This window comes from Mobula birostris, chromosome 3 (genome assembly GCF_030028105.1).
Source record: "Mobula birostris isolate sMobBir1 chromosome 3, sMobBir1.hap1, whole genome shotgun sequence".
NCBI lineage: Eukaryota > Metazoa > Chordata > Chondrichthyes > Myliobatiformes > Myliobatidae > Mobula > Mobula birostris.
Genome location: NC_092372.1, coordinates 218347058 through 218360354, shown reverse-complemented (window position 1 = coordinate 218360354; position 13297 = coordinate 218347058). Strand labels below are relative to the sequence as shown.

The 13297-nt window shown below is 43.0% G+C and overlaps 1 protein-coding gene across 1 annotated transcript in view; it reads left to right on the top strand.

Annotated features, from left to right (window-relative positions):
- Positions 1–13297, top strand: part of obscnb (obscurin, cytoskeletal calmodulin and titin-interacting RhoGEF b) — a 598125-nt gene that overhangs the window by 348975 nt on the left and 235853 nt on the right. The window contains exon 78 of the mRNA XM_072254438.1: positions 2920–3198. Within this exon, the coding sequence (XP_072110539.1) occupies positions 2920–3198 (279 nt within the window). The remainder of the gene's footprint in view (positions 1–2919; positions 3199–13297) is intronic.

Genomic DNA, 13297 nt, shown 5'->3' with positions numbered 1-13297 from the left:
AAATGGCAACATGGAGTGTAAAGGTGATGATGAAGACATCTGGTTGCTGTTTTTCATAGATTGGGGCGTAGAATATAAGAGTTGTCTGTTATATTTCAACATTTCAAAACACTGGTTTGGCGGCACATGGAGTAATGTGTGCAGTTCTGATTGCCACACTATACAAAATATGTGATTGTTGTTGAGAGAGTGCAAAGGAGGTTCACCAGAATGTTGCCTGGATTAGATGTTTTTTCAATTACAGAGAGGCATTGGATAGGCTGTGCTTATTTCCTTGGAATGAAAGATGTTGTGGGCTGACCTGAGAGAGTTATATAAAATTATGAGAGATATGGATAGAATAGATAGCCAAAATCTTCTTTTCCTAAGGTAGGAAACACTGGTTTGTGAGAAGAAGGAATTTGAAAGGGGATTTGAGGAGTAAGGATTTTACGGTTGTTGATAACTGGAGCATGCTGCCACAGGAATTGGTAAAATCAGGTATAAATATTATGCTTGAAGTATTTGGGCAGACACTTAAATGGTAAGGCAGGTGTCTATTGTAGATAAATAGGGTTAGTGTTGATAGGATAAAAAAACCAGCACGGATATAAAGGGCCAAAGGGCTTGTTTCTGTGCTGTACTATTCTGTGACTAAGTCCTGAAGGCTTTTTGTGCAAATCACAAAGTGAGATGGTGTTCTTTATACTCACTTTGGGCTTGCATAGAAAGTGCTAAAGGCAGAGATGTCACAGTTGGAGTGGAAGGAAGAACTAAAGTGACAGGCCTGGGCCGCTACTGTCAACAATGGGTGTATTCTGGGAAGCATTCCCTCAATCTGTGTTTGAATCCTCCAGATAGAGGAAAGCACATTATGAGTTTCGAATGCATACTGGTAAATCAGAGCTTCAGTTGAAAGAAAAAATTTGGATGCCTGGAAGGGAAGAGGAAAAAGGGCAAGCAGGTATTGTTGTGAGAAGAGTATGAATGGAGATGAAAGAATGGATCAGAGTCTCTTTTGAATGCAAAATGAGGGAAAAAGGAAATGTATCAGGTGATAGAAATCACAGAGGAATCTCTCCATTGTCCCAGATTGACCAGATGACCTGTCTACAGTGTAACCCAGGCTTCACCTTATCAGCGATACTCCCTTTGTCCTATCCATCACTCCTCCACACTCTGCAATTTAAAACTAACTTGTTTTCTCTCTTTACCAGTTTTGGTAAAGGTTCTGCAATTGACATGTCATCTGCTTCTCTTTTCATGGATGCTGCCTGACTTACTAAGTGTTCCTAGGATTTGTTTTTCTAATTTTAAGTTATGCAGAAGCTTGTCTAACTGTCCAGAGAACTAAGTTTAAATCCCATCATGGCAGTGTGAAATTTTAATTCGATAATATTTCAGAATTTTAAATAATTACTCACTTTAATGATGCCATAAAACTATTGGAATATCATAAATACTCTTCTGTTCCACTGATAACTTTCAAGGTTCTTAATAAAGGTAGTAGACATGAAATCCTGTCATGTTATTATCACTCTTCAAAGGCTCTTTTGCTAACATTAAATCTATTCTTAATTAACTTTGCCTCATTACACATGGTCAGATCTAAAATAACATGTCTCTAATTGGTGCCACTATTTAAGAACTAACCAGAACTTGCTCAGGACTATTTGACTGGTCCACAGTTATTCCATTGTGTTTATTGCAAGCCCCCATTATTTCTTTATTCCTCCGTCCTGCCATGTACCTTTGTTATGTGGCCTAATGACTCTACCAGCTAGTTATTCTTTCCCTTGCTGTTTCTTACCACCATGCAGACTGATTCTACCCGTTGATCTACTGACCCAAAATCTTTTCTCACTTTTGTATTAAGAGACCTACTCCATCTCCTTTTTCTTTCTACTTAACCTTCTAATACTAGTCCCACCTAAAAATTGTAAACAAGTTTAGAGAATGTGTTAACAGTTTTCCCTACGTGACTCCCTTGTCCATTCGTCCCCCCCATCCCTCCCCACTGATCTCCCTCCTGGCACTTATCCGTGTAAGCGGAACAAGTGCTACACATGCCCTTACACTTCCTCCCTTACCACCATTCAGGGCCCCAAACAGTCCTTCCAGGTGAGGGAACACTTCACCTGTGAGTCGACTGGGGTGATATACTGCGTCCGGTGCTCCCGACGTGGCCTTTTATATATTGGCGAGACCCGACGCAGACTGGGAGACCGCTTTGCTGAACACCTACGCTCTGTCCGCCAGAGAAAGCAGGATCTCCCAGTGGCCACACATTTTAATTCCACATCCCATTCCCATTCTGACGTCTATCCATGGCCTCCTCTACCGTAAAGATGAAGCCACACTCAGGTTGGAGGAACAACACCTTATATTCCGTCTGGGTAGCCTCCAACCTGATGGCATGAACATCGACTTCTCTAACTTCCGCTAATGCCCCACCTCCCCCTCGTACCCCATCTGTTACTTATTTCTATACACACATTCTTTCTCTCACTCTCCTTTTTCTCCCTCTGTCCCTCTGAATATACCCCTTGCCCATCCTCTGCATTCCTCCCCCCCATCTTTCTTCCCAGACCTCCTGTCCCATGATCCTCTCGTATCCCTTTTGCCTATCACCTGTCCAGCTCTTGGCTCCATCCCTCCCCCCTCCTGTCTTCTCCTATCATTTTGGATCTCCCCCTCCCCCTCCAACTTGCAAATTCCTTACTCACTCTTCCTTCAGTTAGTCCTGACGAAGGGTCTCGGCCTGAAACATCGACTGCACCTCTTCCTAGAGATGCTGCCTGGCCTGCTGCATTCACCAGCAATTTTTATGTGTGTTGCAACAGTTTTCATGTTTTGTTACTTGCTGAAACTGAATAAAGAAATCTTCAAGTTTTATGCCTGTTTACCTCAACTCAAAACCACTCTGAACATTTTTTACAGAACGCATAAAAATTATTCGTGGGCTTGAAGATACAACTATAGTTGAGCAAAACAATGTGAGATTCGTATGTGAGACTTCTCAAGAAGATATTAAAGATGCTCAGTGGTGGTTAGGTGGAAAACTACTTCAAAGTAATGAATGCTGTGACATCAAAGTTACTGATAAGATACACACTTTGATATTGAAAAATGTCACACCTGATAATTCCGGAACTATTATGTTCAAAGTCGGCTCTGAAAGTTCAACAGCTAAGCTGGTAGTGCAAGAAAAACCTAAAGGTATGTTCCTCACATTTTGTACTCTTCATAGTGGTTGTTGAAGATAATGTCCCTAATATGTACTTCAGCATGGTTTTCCAACAATTTCACCTAAAGTTATTTATTAAACATGCAACTTTTATGTGACAATATTAATGGTCAAAGAAATCAATAATCCTGAATTTCTTCCAAAACAAATTTAAGTCTTGGAAATGTGAACATGCAACACTATTCTTTAAATGTTATGCGAATTTAAAGGATTACATTGTACTCCCAGTTACCTGTGCAAACCAAGATTCTTAACTTAACTGGAACTTTTGCCTGTGTTTGACCCATATCACTCTACATCTTTCCTATCCATGCAATTGTCCAAATGCTTTTTTAAATGTTGTAATTGTACCCACCTCTACCACTTTATCTGATAGCTCATTCCATATGCTCACCACCCTCTGGAAAAAATTGCACCTCTTGTCCCTTAAACCTGGACCCTTGAGTTTTGGAATCTCCTAACCTGAAGTAAAAACCTTTGAGTATTCACTTCATCTGTGCTCCTCTTTAAGGTCACCCCTCAGCCTCATATGCTTCAGGAGAAAAAAGTCATTGCTTGTCCACTGTCTCATAATAACCCAAGCCTTCCTTTCTCTGTAACAGCCTTGTAAATACTTTTTCACTCTCTAGTTTAATGACATTCTTCCGAGAGCAGGACAATTATGGGCTGTTCAAGAATCTTCCAAAGTCCAGAGAGTGTGTTTCAATCGGCAATGAGAACTTCTTCAACATGTATCTGCTGCGTTATTCAGTGGTGAGACCACAGTCAGCAATCTATTGTGGAAGACTCTAGAAAATCACAGCAAGAATGATGCAAACCTTAGAACAGGAGTCTTGCTTACTACCAAGTACCTTGCTAAAAATCCATACACACCACATCCATTGCTTGACCTTCATCAATTTGTTTTTGCCACTTCCCCGAAAAACTCAATTATACACTTGAGGCACAACTTGTACCTCACAAAGCCATGCTGACATTGCCTAATGACTGTACTTATAAATCCTTTCTCTAAGAATCCTCTCCATTAGTTTGCCCACCACTGGTTTATAATTCACAGGATTGGATCCCTATTACCTTTCTTGAACAATGGAATAACATTTACCACAGATTATTGTCAATGCTCCAACAATCTCTTCCCTGGTTTCCTGTAGAAACCTGGGATGTATCCCATTCAGTCCTGGGAGCATTAGCCTGTTCTACACTAGCCTCACATTTGTCGAAGTCCCTTGCCCTGGTGAACACTGAAACAAAGTACTCATTAAGGGCCTCCGTCGTCCTTCATGTATGTGTGGCACACCTCAGTCCTACTCGCCAAGGCCTCCTTAAATTCTCTTTTATCTCTTCCAAAACACTTCTTAAGCTCCTTCCCAGCTGTTGTATATTTCCCAAGAGCCCTCTCTGATTTTGTTTCCTAAACCTTAAGTATGCTTCCTTCTTCACCTTGACTAAATGTTCCACCTCTTGTCAACCTTAGTACCATCTTTTCCCTATCTAAGTGGGATTAACCTTTCCAGAACCTCATGCAAGTGGTTGTTAACCTCCACATTTCTGCTGTGCATTTTCCTGAAAATACCTATACCCAGTTTATTCTCCAAAGTTGCAGCCTAATACTACTGTAATTATCCTTCTCCTAAATAAATACTTTCCCAATCATCTGCTCCTTTCCTTGACCATGACAATGCTAAAAGTCAAGGAATTGTAGCCAATACCTTCATTTACTCACTCAACAAGAGGTTCTGCCACCTGTACATTGTCTAGTACTAGATCTTCGGCTTGTACGGGAGAGTGAGGAGCTCATCGATTGGCATAACAGGAAAGTAGTCACCCCTAAGTTGCAGGAGGCGGGTAGCTGGGTGACTGTCAGGTGTAGGAATGAAAAGGTGAATAGGCAGTTAGCGCAGAGCACTACTGTGGGCATTCCCCTCAATAATAAATATACCTTTTTGGTTACTGTTGTGGAGGATGACCTTCCAGGGGAGTGCCACAGAGACCAGGTTACTGACACTGAACATTGGTCTGTGGTGCAGAAGGGAAAGAGGGAGAAAAGGGGAGCTATAGTGATAGAGGACTCAATAGTCAGGGAAACAGTCAGGAGTTTTTATGGAAGTGAACGGGCCACCCGGTGGTATGTTGCCTTGCAGGTGCCAGGACAGGAATGTCTCAGATTGCGTCCGCAACATTTTGGAGGGGGAGGGAGAGCAGCCAGACGTCTTGGTACATATTGGTACCAATGACATAGGAAGGGAAAGCAAAGAGGTCCCGAAGAGAGAAGTAAGAGAGAATTTAGAGAGTGAGGCTGAAAGCTGAGAAGCAGGACCTCCAGGGTAGTAACTTCTGGATTGCTACCTATGCTGCGTGCCAGTGAGGGTAGAAACAGGATGACTTAGCAGATAAGTGTGTGGCTGGGAAGCTGGTGCAGGGGGCAGGGCTTCAGGTTATCGAATCATTGAGATCTCTTCTGGGGGAGGTATGAGCTGTACAAAAGGGACGGGTTACACCTGAACAGAAATGCAAAGAAATACTTTTAGTCAGAGGGTGGTGAATCTATGGAATTTGTTGCCACGAGCAGCAGTGGAGGCCAAGTCATTGGGTGTACTTAAGGCAGAGATCGATAGGTATCTGAGTAGCCAGGGCATCAAAGGTTATGGTGAGAAGGCGGGGGAGTGGGACTAAATGGGAGAATGGATCAGCTCATGATAAAATGGTGGAGCAGACTCGATGGGCTGAATGGCAGACTTCTGCTCTTATGTCTTATGGAACCCGAGGGGGGACCAATTTTCTCGTGGGCAGGTTTGTTAGAGTTGTTGGGGAGGGTTTAAACTAATTTGGCAGGGGAATGGGAACTGGAGTGAAGGGACTCAGGATAGGATAGATGGTAAAGGAGCAAAGATTGTGTGCAGTTAGACTGTCAGGAAGGGCAGGCAGATGATGGCCATAATTACACCCAGCAGGCTGATTATCAGGGCATTAGGGATGCAGAATCAAAAAGGGTAGCAAATATAGTACTCAAAGTTTAATATCTCAGTGCACAGAGTATAACAAGTATGGTGGATGATCTTTTGCACTTTTACAGATTGTCAGGTGGCTGAAGGATGGTTGTAGTTGGGAGCTGAATGTCCAAAGTTACACATTGTATCAAAGGGATAGGAAGGTAGGCAGAGGGGGTGGTGTTGCTCTTCTGGTAAGGAATGGCATCAATAGACAATAGGTGCAGGAGTAGGCCATTCAGCTCTTCGAGCCAGCACCACCATTCACTGTGATCATGGCTGATCATCCACAGTCAGTACCCTTTTCCTACCTTCTTCCCATATCCCTTCACTCTGCTATCTTTAAGAGCTCTATCTAACTCTTTTTTGAAAGAATCCAGAGAATTGGCCTCCACTGCCTTCTGAGGCAGAGCATTCCACAGAACCACAACCCTCTGTGTGAAATAGTTTTTCCTCAACTCTGTTCTAAATTGTCTACCCCTTATTCTTAAACTGTGGCCTCTGGTTCTGAACTCCCCCAACATCAGGAACATGTTTCCTGCCTCTAGCATGTCCAATCCCTTAATAATCTTGTATGTTTCAATCAGATCCCCTCTCATCCTTCTAAATTCCAGTGTATACAACCCCAGTCGCTCCAATCTTTCAACATATGACAGTCCTGCCATCCCAGGAATTAATCTCGTGAACCTACACTGCACTCCCTCAATAGCTAGAATGTCCTTCCTCAAATTTGGAGACCAAATCTGTACACAATATTCCAGGTGTGGTCTCACCAGGGCCCTGTACAACTGCAGAAGGACCTCTTTGCTCCTATACTCGATTCCCCTTGTTATGAAGGCCAGCATGCCATTAGCTTTCTTCACTGCCTGCTGTACCTGCATGCTTACTTTCAGTGACTGATGAACAAGGACACCTAAATCATTAGCAAAATGTGACATACGATGGGACGATGTTGAATCCTTGTGAGTTAAGTTAAGAAACTGCAACGGTAAAAGGACCCTTACGGCAGTTATATACAGGCCTCCAAGCAGTAACAGAGATATGGACTACAGAGTACAACGTGGGAGATTTTAACAAGTAGGTAGATTAGGAAAATCAGGTATGCAATGGATCTCGAAAGTGAATTTTTTGAATGTCTACAAGTTTGATTTTTAGAGCAGCTTGTCATTGAGCCTACTAGGGATCAGCTATACTGGATTGGGTGTTATGTAATGAACTGGAGACAATTTGGGAGCTTAAGGTAAAGGAACCCTCAGGAGTCAGTGATCACAATATGATCAACTTCAACTTGAAATTTGAAAGGGAGAAAATAAGGTTTCACATAGCAGTATTTCAGTGGAGTAAAAGAAATTACAGTGGTATGAGAAAGGAGCTGGCCAACGTAAATTGGAAGGAGATGTTGGCAGGGATGATAGCAGAGTAGCAATGTCATGTGTTTCTGGCAAAAATGAGGAAAATAAAGGATAGATGTATTCCAAAAGCAAAGAAATACTCAAATGGCAAAATAGTATAATTGTATAGCTTAATATAAAAGCAATCATGTGGATAGCCAGAGGCTTTTTCCCAGGGCTGAAATAGCTAACATGAGGGGGGATAGTTTTAAGGTGCTTAGAAGTAGGTACAGAGGGAATGTCAGGAGTAAGTTTTTCACACAGAGAGTGGTGAGTGCATGGAATGTACTGCTGGCGACAGTGGTGGAGGTGGATGCAATAGGGTCTTTTAAGAGACTCTTAGATAGTTACATGGAGCTTAAAAAAAAAATAGAGGGCTATGCGGTAGGAAAATTCTAGGCAAGTTTCTAGAGTAGTTTACATGGTCAACACAACATTGCGGGCCAAAGGGCCTGTAATGTGCTGTAGATGTCTATGTTCTATGTTCAAAAAAAAAGGCATACAACAAAGCAAATGTTAGCAGGAAAGAGGGAATTGGGAAGCTTTTAAAACCCTACAGAAAGCAACTAAAAGAGTCATTAGAAGGGGGAAGGGGGAATACATTAAATATGAAATCAAACTAGCAAACAATATCACAAATGAGAAAATCCAAGCAACACACACAAAATGCTGGAGAAACTGAGCAGGCCAGGCAGCATCAATGGAAAAGAGTACTTTTGAGACGAGACCCTTCATAAGGACTGGGAAAAAAAGGATGAGGAGTCAGAGTAAGAAAGTGGGGGGAGGGGAGGAAGAACCACAAGATGATAGGTGAAATCGGGAGGGGGAGTGAAGTAAAGAGCTGGGAAGTTTATTGGTGAATGAGATACAGGGCTGGAGAAGGGAGAATCTGATTGTAGAGGACAGAAGACCATGGAAGAAAGAAAAGGGGGAGGAGCACCAGAGGGAGGTGATAGGCAGGTAAGGAGATGAGGTGAATCAGAATCAGGTTTATTATCACCGGCATGTGACGTGAAATTTGTTATGGAGTGGTGAAGGGTGAGGTGGGGCGGGCATTACTGGAAGTTTGAGAAAACAATGTTCATGCCATCAGGTTGGAGGCTACCCAGACGGAATATAAGGTGTTGCTCCTCCAAACTGAGTGTAGCCTCATCACGTTGGTAGAGGAGACCATGGACTAACACATCTGAATGGGAATGGAATATGGAATTAAAATGGGTGGTCAGTGGGAGATCTCACTTTTTCTGGCAGATAGAGCATAGGTGCTTGGTGAAGCTGTCTCACAGTCTGCATCGGATCACACCGATATACAGGAGGCCACACCAGGAGCACCAGATACAGTAGGTGACCCCAACAGACTCACAGCTGAAGCGTCGCTTCACCTGGAAGGACTGTTTGGAGCCCTGAATGGTAGTGAGGGAGTTGGTGTAGGTGCAGGTGTAGTACTTGTTCCGCTTGCAAGGGTAAGTGCTAGGAGGGAGATCAGTGGGGAGGGACGAATAAGCAAGGGAAACGCATAGGTAGAAATGCCTGTGGAAAGCAGAAATTGGGGGGGGGGGGGGGGGGGAACGGAAAGATGCAATGTGTGGTAGGAACCCCAAGCACAATATCAAGGTAGACAGAAAATCTTTTTCAAGTATATATTAAAAATATAAGAGAGAGGAGAGTGGACATAGGACCGCTAGAAAATGAGGCCACAGAAATCATAACGGGCTACAAGGAGATAGGCAATGAGCTAATTAAGTATTTTGCATCAGTCTTCACTGTGGAAGATACTAGCAGTGTGCCAGGTGTTGAAGGGTGTGAGGGAAGAGAAGTGAGTGCAGTTACTATTACAAGGGAAAAGGTGCTCAAAAAGCTGAAAGACCTAATAGCACATAAGTCATCTGCGCTAGATGAACTGCACCCTAGGGTTCTGAAAGAGGTAGCGGTAGAGATTGTAGAGGCATTAGTAATTATCTTTCAAGAATTATTTGACTCTGGCATGGTTCCAGAAGACTGGAAAATTGCAAATGTAACTCCACTCTTTAAAAAAGGAGGGAGGCATCAGAAAGGAAATTATGAGCCAGTTAGCCTGACCTCAGTGGTTGGGAAGATGTTGAAGTCAATTGATAAGGATGAGGTTATACAGTACTTGGTGACACAGGGCAAGATGGGATAAGTTCAGCATGGTTTCCTTAAAGGAAAATTTTGCCTGAGGAACCTATTGGAATTCTTTGAGGAAATTACAAGTAAATTACATAAAGGGAATGCAGTGGATGTTGTATATTTGGATTTTCAGAAGGCCTTTGACAAGATGCCACACATGAGGCTGTTTACCAATTTAGGAGCATATGGTATGACAGGAAGGTCACTGGTATGGTTAGTGCATTGGCTGGTTGGTAGGAGGCAGTGAGTGGGAATAAAAGGATCCTTGTCTGGTTGGCTGCCAGTGACTAGGGTGTTCCACAGGGGTCGGTGTTGGGACCAATTTTTTTATGCTGTAAGTAAATGAATTAGACGATGGAATAGATGGCTTCGTTTCCAAGTTTGCAGATGATCCGAAGATTGGTGGAGGAGAATGGGTAAGAAAGTGGCAAATGAAATACAATGTTGGAAAATGCATGGTCATGCACTTTGGTGGCAGAAGTAAATGTGCAGACTATTTTCTAAATGGGGAGAAAATCCAAAAATCGAGATGTTCAGGGATTTGGGAGTCTTTGGGCGGAACAACATAAAGGTTAACTTGCAGTAGAGTCAGTGGTGAGGAAGGGAAATGCAATGTTGGTAATCATTTCAAGAGGTCTAGAATACAAGAGCAAGAATGTGATGCTGAGGCTTTATAAGGCACTGGTGGGGCCTCACCTTGAGTATTGTGAACAGTTTTGGGCTCATTATCGAAGAAAAGGTGTGCTAGCATTGGAGAGGGTTCAGAGGGGGTTCATAAGGATGATTCTGGGAATGACATGGTTAACATATGAAGAACATTTGATGGCTCTGGGCCTGTATATGCTGGAATTTAGAAGGACAAAGGAGGATCTCATTGAAACTTTTCGAATGTTGAAAGGCCCAGACAGAGTAGATGTGGAAAGGATGTTTCCCATGGTGGGGGTGTGTATGGCAAGGGGGTACAGCCTCGCGATAGAGGGATTTACATTTGAAACAGGTGCAGAGAAATTTCTTCAGCCAGAGGGTGTTGAATTTGTGGAATTTGCTACCACAGGCAGCTGTGGAGTCCAGGTTGTTGGGTGCATTTAAAGTGGAGGTTGATAGGTTCTTCTTTGGCCACAGCATCAAAGGTTACGTGGAAAAGGCTGAGGAGGTGATTTTAAAAAAAAGGATCAGCAATGATTGAATAGTGGAACAGACTCGATGGGCCAAATGGCCTAATTCTGCTGCTGTGTCTTATGGTCCTATCTATAGTTTATGAACTCTCTTCTCGTTAGCTTATCCATGTACTGTGTCAGGAATCCATCCTGGATACACCTAACAAATTTTTCCCTATCTAAACTTTTTGCACTAAGAATGTGCCAATCAATTTTTGGAAAGTTGAAGTCACCCATGACAACAACCCTGTTATTTTTGCACCTTCCCCCAAATCTCTCTACTAAACTGCTCATCAGTGTCCAGGTGGTTTATGGAATATTTCCAAAAGAGTGATTGCTCCCTTCCTGTTTCTGACTTCTACCCACACTGACTCAAAGTTCAATATACGGTTTTTCAAGGAATGAATAAATTATATAACCTTGAGATTTGTTTGCTTACAGGTGGTCACAAAGCAAGGAACCCAAAAGAAACCGATTTTAAAAAAAATAAGACCAACCCCCAGAGAAAGAGGAAAAAAACACACAAAGCAAATCATATAAATAATAGGATTGAGCAACAACAGTATTCTGAACCAAAATGTTGGATCCAAATCCCCAGAGCAGCCCAGTGTAGGCACAAAGCCTCGGTATTCAGTTCATCATATTAGCGAGGCAAATTGGCGCAAAGTTCGCAGACATGAAGCATAGCAGCTGGGGGCAGTCTTACAGCCTTAGTGTCGCGGAGAGATTAGCCCCCAGACTATTTAGGTCTTGATTTCTCACAGGGACCCAGCTCTGCGAACCACTCTGGGCTTTGATTTTACTGCCGAAGGAGCTATTCTCAACCATTCTAAATTGGCCCGGTGCCCAGAGCAATCCAAACTTGCCTGACTCTCGACACCCTGCCTTTTCAGTCTATATGGGTTGGCATTTAGATTGTCCAAGCAGCAGATTGTACCTTGCATTATGACCTGGGCCTCGCCATGGCGAATTGGACCTGGATTTTACTGCCCAAGAAGCCTTTGTCAACTAATTTAAGTGCCAATTCGGCTTGGCTCTTAAAGCAATCCACCCTTGTATCCTGGTTAGTTGGACCTTCTCCATCCTGTCTTCTCCCCTCTGAATTGTCCACTCCAGCCAGCTCAGCTCCAACTCCAAGTACATCAATTTTGCAGTGCAGGAGCAAGGCACATCTTGCGAATTCCCTTTGCTTTCACTCGCTTCTTCATTGTTTGTGGTGATAGTTTACCACAATTTACTTTTATTTTAGAAAGGTGTTATTAATAATGATTTTAATCAAATTCCTTTGCTTTTGATCTTCCAGTAAACTGTCACACGTCTTCAGTCATGCCATCTTAAACCGGAAGTATCAGTACTCAATAAGACCATAAGACAAAGGAGCAGAAGTTGGCCATTCGGCCTATCGAGTCTGCCCTGCCATTTTATCATGAGCTGATCCATTCTCACATTTAGTCCCACTCCCCCACCTTCTCACCATAACCTTTGATGCCCTGGCTACTCAGATACCTATCAATCTCTGCCTTAAATACATCCAATGACGGCCTCCACTGCTGCCTATGGCAACAAATTCCATAGATTCACCACCCTCTGCCTAAAAAAATTTCGCATTTCTGTTCTGAATGGGCGCCCTTCAATCCTTAAGTCATGCCCTCTCGTACTAGACTCCCCATCATGAGAAACAACTTTGCCACACAGTAGACTCAGGAGATGAAATAGCAAATTAGCAGACATGACTAAGATCTCCTTATTTGCTAGCTTCTTGTGCAAGTGGTGCATGTGAGCTTGATAGGTACATGGATAGCAGGGATATGGATAACTATGGTCCAGGTATAAGTCATTGGGAGTAGGCAGTTTAAATGGTTCGGTGCAAACTAGATGGGCTGAAGGACCTGTTTCTGTGCTGTACTTTTCTAAGACTTCATGACTTTCAAATAACAACTTTGCTGGTAGATCTCATTTTGGGCCGAGATCCTTCATCGCCCTGTGAAGGGTCTTAGCCCAAAATGTCAATTGTTTACTCTTTTTCATGGATACTGCCTGGCCTGCTGAGTTCCTCCAGCATTTTGTGTGTATTTTCTCGAAGCATGCTTGATTTCTTCATAATGGGGGAGATGCTAGCTGGATACTTCCATCAGCTAGCACTGCTCTAATAGATTCTGGGAGATGAGGGCTACTTTCTGCTTGTGTAGCTGCCCACATCAGGGTACTTTGCCATAATAGGAGTCCAGCACAGATATGTCAAGAGCTACACAGAACAGGATAGTAGAGGAAAGTGCTCAACTTCTCATGGTATTTTTTTCCTGCATCAGTCCAAAGGTACCTACAGAATATTAGGGTATGCTTGGTGCTAGCAGTCCAACAAGAGCAGAATTACTGAAAACCTTTTAT